At 40.5% G+C, this 9,691-nt stretch overlaps 1 protein-coding gene across 1 annotated transcript in view; it reads left to right on the top strand.

The window, feature by feature from the left end:
• mc5ra (melanocortin 5a receptor) overlaps positions 1-9,691 on the top strand; it is a 35,003-nt gene that overhangs the window by 22,391 nt on the left and 2,921 nt on the right. The window contains exon 4 of the mRNA XM_014010854.1: positions 6,263-6,451. Within this exon, the coding sequence (XP_013866308.1) occupies positions 6,263-6,451 (189 nt within the window). The remainder of the gene's footprint in view (positions 1-6,262; positions 6,452-9,691) is intronic.

Below are 9,691 nucleotides of genomic sequence, written 5' to 3' on the forward strand. Positions count from 1 at the left end.
TATATATATTTCAACACATTTCCAAAAAAGTAATTTTGTTTATCATTTATAAAATTATCTTTTTAAGTTTGACACTGTTTATGGAAATGTTTTTATTTACTTTGTACATGAAACGACCCAAATGTTTTGGTGACCAGAGGAACTGCGTTTGTTGTGAAAATGCACTTATATGTGTGAGGTCATCTGCCTGACACCTGAATTTGCAACAAAATGGCTGAAAAATGTTTTGATGGTCACCTGACATGTGAGACATGGGAAACTCACCTCAGACCTCCAGACASAGGTACTGGAGCACCACAGGGTTGTGTGCTCTCTCCTCTTCTCTTCAGCCTTTGCACCAATGACTGTCTCCAAGAAACCCACTCTAAAACTCCTGAAATGTGCAGATGACTCCACCCTGGTGGGCCTCATAATCAACAGTGAAAAGTCTGCAACCACCTTCTGTTAAACACAGAATATACTGTAGAGATGGTGGATTCCACCACTCTGCATCAACAGCTCTGCAGTTTCCACTGCTGAGTCACTCAGGCTCCCAGGCACCACTGAAGAAATTGTTGGGGTTTAGCTTTATATAACTGAYTTAAATTACATACACATTATGATAGAACTGTAATGATTRTTAAAYRTGACTGTTTTGCKTAACTTGTTGATTTTTTATATTAATAGCTACMTGCCTGAAAACAAATTCAACACATAACTGAAATTTTAAATCTTCATAGGGTAGGTTTTTGATGTCTGAGGGGCATGGCTTCAGTAGAACAAGGACCACTCCACTGATGACGTAATCAAATATGYGGAACCATGCYTTGGAGCTTTTGTTAAAACTAAATACACTTCCTTGTTGTCGGTCTGAACTCTTGGTCACTCGATTAAACCAGACTAGACTTCAGCAAAGAGYGCTCTTTGGTTTTGTATGGTCCTCTTTAATAATCCTTCCSATGCATTTGCACATTCTCCGTATGGTTAAGCACACATYCTGGTAATGAACACGCATAAAAATATTTTCTTTCACCACCATAATCAGAGACCTGAAGTGGGAGATGAATACAGTGTCCATCTTCAAGAAAGCACAGCAAAGGAAGTTATTCTGGAGACAGTTGAAGAAATGTAACCTGCCACATGTCCTGATGATCCAGGTTTACACAGAACCCCCCCCCCAATAATATAAAGTTTTTACCTCTCTCCTGCCTTCCCTTATTTTCCTTGCTTTGCTGCTCGGAGCCTCCCCTACGTTTTCATCCGAAACTGAAAATCATGGATTTATTTTTATGGATTTGGTCAGCTGGGCTCTAATTAAACTTCTGGAACATTTTTTCCCATGGGAGCACATGTCAAAGGAGGGACCTCTGTTCTGCTCTGTTCAACTAGCATATATTGGATTCTGATCACTGGATTTCTACAGATTGACTTGGGGGTCTCCTGGTGTTCTTCAAAACAACGTCGGTGGCTATTCAGGCCATTTCCTGGCTGCCTGACCAATATGAAGGATTGCTGTGCCATCAGAACTCAGACTCATGCCCTGTGCGAGCTGGGACTCGGTCTGTAAGCGGTTCTGCTGAGGGTCAAGGGCCGACTGCGGTCATCTGTTCATGCACGTCACTGAAGAGGTGTATTCTCCATTTAACAATGGCAAAAATGGGAGCTTTTTTCTTTTTGTCAGTCACTATAATATAATCAGCACCCGCTGCCAGTTACTGAGAAGGCGGTTCCAACAATGACACTAGCTTGCATTTTGTGCTGCCCTGTATGCTCATTGAGCGGTGTTGTGAGGAAAAGTGTCCCCCATGAAACAATTTACTGGTGGGCGTGAGACAACGTTCCCAATGTACAGAGGCTTTTTAAACTAGTGTGCCGGTATTTGTAAAATTCTTATAATAATGAAAATTTTAAAAAGCTTTTTTGGTATACCACCCAGCTCTACGGTGCATGTGTGTTGTCCAAAAATATTTGATAAAACTCTCAGGAAGTAATCACTGGATTTATGTCTACAACTGATTAACAGTTGGAGTTAACTCAAATCAAGATGGCCATCAATAAACAGCTATAGCTTAGTCAAGAATATAAATTATGACTAAAGGTTTGGGTAGTAGGTGTGATTGAGATCTAACTGATTACACAATATTTCTGGGTTAAAATCTGCATCTCCTTCCTCTTATCCGTAGTCGGGTCGAGGAGGCAACAGGTCCAGGAGAGAAACCCAGATATCCCTCTCCCCAGCGAATCTTTCCAGCTCGTCCTGAGGGACCCCAAGGCGTTCCCAGGCCAGAGAGGATCCCTCCAGCGAGTTCTGGGTCTTCCCCGGGGCCTTCTACCAGTGTTACATGGCCGGAACACCTCTAAAGGGAGGTGTCCAGGAGGCATCYTAATCAGATGCCCGAACCACCTCAACTGACWCCTTTCSATGTGGAGGAGCAGCGGCTCAACTCYGAGCTCCCTCCAGATGATGGAGCTCCTCACCGTATCTCTAAGCCAGAGCCTGGCTTAGAGATAGGGTGTTTTACGGGTTAAAATTTGCCATTTATTGTTTTTCTATTGAAATAATCTCATGAATCACTAGAGAGATTTCAATGAACTTTTAGAGAGTAATCATTAGCTTAACATCCATACATTAACTGGTATTATTTAGGTATGGTAACAGTCTACAGTCATTCAAACAAGTCATTACAGTCATTCATACAGTCATTCCCATGACAAACGCGCATAATGTCATTTTTAAGTTTTGACTAAATTAATCTTTTAATTTCTCAACATAATTATGTAATGAAAATGTTGAGTAAAGGTTAGACAATAAGTGTAGTCCAATTAGCTGATGACGGATGTCTCAAAATATTTTTGATGCAAAATCTTTTTTTTGCTATGCTTTTTAAAGACTAAAGATCAAACAGTCATTGTGCTGAGGTTTTGAAGGTTGAATGAACCCTATGACATCGTAGAAAATCTGGAGAAGACAGATTGTACATTTACCTTTGACCAAAGAACACCATCAAATGTCAACTAAACATTCAAAAGTAAATCAGACAGTTCTGTTCTGATTGCTAGTCTGCTCAAAGGTATCGCTTGCTTTGATGTGACTTCAAATTTTACTCAGAGCAAAACAGAGGAGAAGACTAAGATTAAAGCGTAGTAAGATTTCATTTCAAAGGTGTTTTTAATGTGAAGTAAAAGGAATCCCTTTGCTTTCTTGCCTTTGCTAGTACTATAAGAATGTTTGGTGGTCCAGTACTTTGTTTTATCTTAATGTCAGTTTGGATGTATTGAAATTTGCAACTTCTGCTAACTGCAGTGTTTGACTTTTACTACTTGTTTACTGTGTTTCTGAGTGAAATAATCTTGGATTTCTGCTGTGTTTAAAAGGTGTAGTGAGTTGTTAGGAGAGAAACAGAAAGAGTGATTAACTATTTCTGTCCTACACTACACTTTACCAAGTTGGGGCACCAGGTCAGTTATTGACTAACATTTATTCATCCTTTTTAAGCAGACTCATATTTACAGAGGTGTGAGTGGTCGTATATGCAGCAAAAAATGTGGCACCCTCTGAAAACCTAAACTTGACTCCTCTGTTTGACACAGCGTACAGCTGAGTGTGGGTCTTAGACAAAACAAAAGGTAAACAGGTCTCTGTCAGAACAACACAACATTTCTTTTGGGGAGAATATCATAATTACTTAGAGTGGCGTAGTAATGCACACACACAAGTGGTTTTCCTCCTGCTCACAAAAAAGAGAAAGAACAGTCAGTTACATTTAACATTGTATGTTAAAATTAATGACATTTAAGAAATCATCTCAGGTCACAGTAAGTTATACACACTTGAAATAAAAATATCTCTAAAACAGGAAAATTGTGTTAATCATTATTAATGAGTATTTTCTTTTTTCAACATAATGATTCTTAAAAGATTTAAAAAACTTGTCACATCAGCATTATCTGCAGACGAGGTCATATTTTGAAGCTAATACAGAGTTTTGTCTAAGAAAAAATTTAAAAAACAAAGTTCAGTTGTGGACATGACCAGTGGTGGTCAAAAGGTCATGTCAGGGGTCACGGTCGTTCATGCTATAAAGGAAAAAGACACTTTTCGAAGGACAATGTTCCCATGGGATGGGGGCCTTAGTTGCAATGTACTGCAGAAGGTTTCGCTCTCAACGTATTTAAGCCTGAAACATACTCGCTCCGACGCCGACCGGTCGACATGCGTTCATGTGGTTGTTCGGCATTTGTTTTCGCACAGACCTTTCATAGCTCCAGAGACACACCGCACTGAGCTCCTGGGAAACTCCTCCCGCTGCAACATACATCGCTGCATGGAGTTTCTTGCCGCTACATTCGACAATGCAGGGAAAAAAAGTCAGACTCAACACTCACCCCACATTATTTATCCACATCTGTCCTGGTTAAAGCTCCACAGTTTTTATCAGTCAGACTCCTCCGTGCACAACGTCTGTTTTATCTCCAGTAATGCTTTTTTCACTGTTTGACTGGCTTTTTAAAACTCTGCCTGCTGRTCGGTCGGTTCTGGAAGCGAGTCATTTTCTTCTTTTTTTATTTTACCAAGCGTAACCATCCAAGCGCTTTCAGCACAAGCAAACACGCCCACGAACTTCAGACCAATCACACATTACCGTCGTCACGGGAGGGGGGGGTGTCAAAAGTTCTGCCGGTGGTTTGTGCCAAAAGGGGCCGACGCTGCGAACACTGGTGACAGAATTCTCGTCATGAAATTGCGACAACCCGTGCCGACGTCGGCAGTTCGGACTGAGTATGTTTCCAGCTTTAGCGTCTGCTTAAATGCTTAGACAGCAGAAGGRTTAAAGACATGTCCACATGGGAATGATTTTTGTGAATATGTATTTTTTTTTACTGTTTTAGACTTTCTTATGAGCAGGAATAGAAATTTCCCTAAATAATATTTTTCTAAATTGAGCACCAGAGAGACAAAATGTTGAAACACCATCCATGTATTTTTGTGTTGACAGAAATAAAAACAGTTTTCTGAAAACTAGGATTTTTTTAGACCTACAGTACCTCCTGTCTAACCTACAACCCAAAGCATGACAGACACAATGGGCCTCATGCAAGAACATGTTCGTGTTCTTATCCTAAATTTCTCTTACTTTTGTTCGTACAAAGGGTTCGTACGAACATGTCACGTCAGATTCAACAAACTCTTCTATCTTCAGGAAAAGKGTGTAAATGAGCTGCGTAAATTCCACCTGTTCGTATCCARCTGCTCSTGCACGCGAGAGGAGATTAGCATAATTACCACCCCAAAAACACCATATAAGGCTGTGTTTCCTGCCTCAGATACAAGTGTTCATTCATGAAAAATGACAGCAAAAACTAAAAAGAACTTTACGAGTTCAGAGATTGAAGTCCGTCTGTCAGAGATCCAGAAAAGAAAATCTGTCATTTTTAGCAGGTCAGCTGTGGGATAAAATGAGCTGCTAAAAGTATAAACAACTGTGTTAAATCATTTTCATTTATTCAGAAGACACAGCGCTATGCACCGAACACCCCCCCGTGCGCCGCGCGGTCGCAGGTGGTCTCAGATGCGGGTTTGAAATAAGCATTTTAAAATGTTTTCAAAATCAGTCTGGCACTTTGGAGAAAATCCAGGACTCGCTGGAGGGATTATGTACCCCCTCTGGCCTGGGAACGTCTCTGAGTCCCCCAGGACGAGCTGGAAAGTGTCGTCTTTCTGCTGCTGCCCCCACACCCGATAGCGGATAAGCCGGCCGGACGGACAATTTATATTATTAATCTAAATTTTTACATTTAAAATTATAACTCTAATTCAAGCAGAATAGCCTATTGCCAACATAATTATGGAGTGTAATTTATTTTCAACTCAAAATATCTTCAAACTAACTAAGTATAAAGTTATTACTGAAGAAAATCCGTCTGGATAACAGCAGACTGTTCGTAAAATATACGACAGGTCTGGACCATTCGTGAATTTTGTTTGTATCTGAAAAAAATCGTAGAATACGAAAACATTGGTGAATGCCASRAATTCTCCTTAATCACTCGTACGCACAATTTAAGAACAAATCTGTGCGTACGAACGGTTCTTGCATGAGGCCCAATGGCCTTAAGAACAATAAAGACAGATTGCAGGTTTTTGTGCTGCAAACCCATTTTCACCTTGTGTAAAAGAAGGCCTTTAGTGGCTCATCTGAAAGCAGCTGATTATTTATTTATTTATGTATCTGTTTAATGAACAACTCTCTGACCAAGACTTTTCTCCCATTTGTTGCTACAGTCTGGCAGTAGCAGATATGCTGGTGAGTGTGTCTAATGCCTGGGAGACCATCATCATTTACCTGCTGAACAACCGACAGCTGGTGGTGGAGGAGCACTTCATCAGACAGATGGACAACGTCTTTGATTCAATGATCTGCATCTCTGTTGTTGCGTCCATGTGTAGCCTGCTGGCCATCGCTGTGGACAGGTAATGGACAAATTGTTAACAGTGCATCCATCCATCCACCATCCAATATTTTCTGCCTGTTCCCAAGTTGGGTTGCCGGGGCAGCAGCTTGAGCAGGGAAGTCCAGGCATCTCTTTCAACAGCCACCACTTCCCACTCTTCTGGAATGATATCGTGAAGGCTTGGTGGCAGGATGGACCCAAATGCAGGCAGGCAGGCTTAAGATAAAACAAGGTTTATTAAAGGAAAAAAAAACAACAATGTGGGGGCAAAAAAAAACTACAGAAATAAGAAATCCAGGCATGAACACAGAGCAGGACACGAGGCAAAACCAAACAATGAATGGACAAGGAAGTGGAAGAGAAGAACTAGTTATATAGTGACAGGGTTGAGTGAAACGTGGAAACAGCTTAGTGATTACAAGCACAGTCAGGTGTGAGAAGAATGAACTAGAAAGATCCAGAAAAGACTGAGGAACAAGATGGGAAAGACACAAGACAGACACCAGAGGGAGACAGAGCACAAGACATCAAATACTCACTGATTTCAAGGCATTCCCAGGCCGGTCGAGAGACAATCTCTCCAGCATGTCCTGGGTCTCCCCAGTGGTCTCCTCCCAGTCAGACATGAACAAAAAGCCTCCCAAATGATGGCTCCTAGGCCTGATTCTGACTGTGAACTGTTCCAGTAAGAGCTGGAGCACAATGATGCCAACAGGACCACATCATCTGCAAAGAATAGAACTGAAATCTACCAAAGGCCAACAAAAAATCTGTTCATAGAAGTTATGAAGAGAATCGCCCTTACAGAGCCCAACTCTGACCCTGAAGGGATACGACTTAGTGCTGACAATATATTAACAAAACTYTGACCCCTAATTCCATATTTGCTGACCATCCCCTCAAGGAACACGATTGAATGCCCTCTCCAAGTCCACAAAACACATGTAGGCTGGATGGGCAAACTCTCATGAAACCTCCAGAACTCCAGTGGGGCTAAAGAGTTGGTCCAGTGTTCCTCAGCCGGGACGGAACCTGTATTGTTCCTCCAGAATCTGAGGTTCAACCATTGATAGGACTCATATCCARCACCACTGAATAGACCTTACTGGGGAGGCTAAGGAGAGTGATGCTCCTATAACTGTAACAAATCCTCTGGTCCCCATTTTGAAGAGAGGAACCACCACCCCAGTCTGCCAACCCAGTGACACTGTCTTTGATGCCCATGCAATGTTGCAAAGGCCTCAACCAAGACAGCCCCACACCATCCAGAGCTTTGAGGAAATCACTGTGGATGAATCTCACCCCCCTCCCCCCACCCAGAACCCTGTTGCCTCGAAACATGTTAACTTTTTTAGCAATCTCTGTTCCTGGTTTGGATGGACCAACTCAAAATATCCCCCAGCTCAGCTTCCTCCATGCTAGATAGTACAACAGAAGTTATTGCTTTCCACTGAAGACTAAAGAGAAAATGGTTTGCCCATATTGCTGTGTGTGGATTTCTTTGTTAGCAAAATATCTCACAAACCACTGGATGCATTTTAATAAACCTCTCAGAAAGAATTCATTGGATGAATCAGATATAGCTAAATTTTAGTGTAGTAGTAGCTGAGCATCATCTCCAACACATACTCTAAGTGCTACATGTCATGAAACATCTTCGCTTAAAACGTTGGCATGCACTCAACTAATATAATTTTTTTGTTATTCTATTTGATGAAGTTAGTATACCTGACAACAATTGAAGATTTAGTTGAGTTTAAAAAAATAGATCTAAAAGGACTTTGATAAAAATCATGTTTTTACCTTGGTAATGTTCCGATATTCTGTTGCATGTAATAGAGAATAAAGAAACATCCTGGCAACAAAGAAATGAAGCTTAGTGGGACTGGTTTGCAACTCATTTGTTTTAAGGGTCATTTGACAGTTGTGATTGGAATTGTGGCACAATGGCTTCTTGTTGCGAGTTACTGCATAATGACCCAATGTAACGTGTTTGCCTGGGATCAAATTTACTAAAATTAGGACCTAATGAAAACTTTGTGCTTTATTATGTTCCTAAAACTGAAAAATGGTGCAATTACATTTTTAGAAGAGAAGTCGAAGAAGACWAGAAGAAGTCGGAGGCTTCTTCAAATTCGCTGTAATACAGACCGCTACAGAAGATCTTTCCTGCCCACAGCCATCAGCATCTACAATAAGTTTTTAGTTAAATGAGTTACAACAACACCTCATTTCCCTCTGGGATCAATAAAGTATTTTTGAATTGAATTGAATTTGAATTACCATGACTGTACTGTGTATTGGAGTTACAGGTTTGCATAGCTTGGTGTAGGCTCAGAATAATAATAATTTACTGTCACAGCATCAAATGTCCCTGCCAGGCAGAGCAGCTGCAGCTGCGCTCACTAACAACAGCGGGACACTGCAGAGGTTTACAGTTAATTGGACCTGCATGGTACTCCAGCTAAATATAATTCWCGGGGGTGGGGGGCGACATAAAACCTTTTCAGAAAAAGCAWAAAGAATGTGGTTGAATTCCTAAACTACTTTTGCAAAAATAGTGGAGTAGCTGTTATTTTGGATTCTTTWTAGAGTGTGTAGAGTCTTGTAAAGTCAGATGTTGCCTTGTTCTCCTCAGTGGAGGTTGTGTGACCTGTTCAAGGTCACAAGTCTTTAATGTGCTYTTTCAAATAGCTTMTTTGTTCCTCATYAGTCTTGGCATTATAGAAAGCAGGKTATGGAGAAGAYGTCAGAAGTCTGTTCAGGCTAGGCTAATGACTAAAACACTTGTCGTAAGAACAAGCAGGTTGTTGGATTAAAAAACCAGCAACAATCTAAAGAAACTGAGTCATGCAAAATTGTAGAGGTTTAGTACTAGCTCCGTAGCACTTTTTCACAGTAGCATATTATTTTTTAAAATATATTTGTTTTAAATAAGTCATAAAAATTATATTAAACAAAGTTGTTTGGTTAGCCATTAGCCTAGCCTGCAAGACTTCTGACCTTTTCTTCATACTATGAGCTCCATAACTGATGTCATGGCTGATAAAGTTCTAACTAATTCTACTAGTTTTAATTTGACTAGTTCTAATTTGAAAATGAAGAATCAGGATTTGGGCAGATAACATATGGAGTCCCTCAAGGTTCAGTGTTAAGCCCTAAACCTTTTCTTTTACTTATTTATTATTTAATCTCAAAATAATTTAAAATATAACAAATTTGTGTATTTTTCAATGATATACTTATATTTTTTTTGTTC

Source organism: Austrofundulus limnaeus, unplaced genomic scaffold (genome assembly GCF_001266775.1).
Source record: "Austrofundulus limnaeus strain Quisiro unplaced genomic scaffold, Austrofundulus_limnaeus-1.0 Scaffold74, whole genome shotgun sequence".
Lineage (NCBI taxonomy): Eukaryota > Metazoa > Chordata > Actinopteri > Cyprinodontiformes > Rivulidae > Austrofundulus > Austrofundulus limnaeus.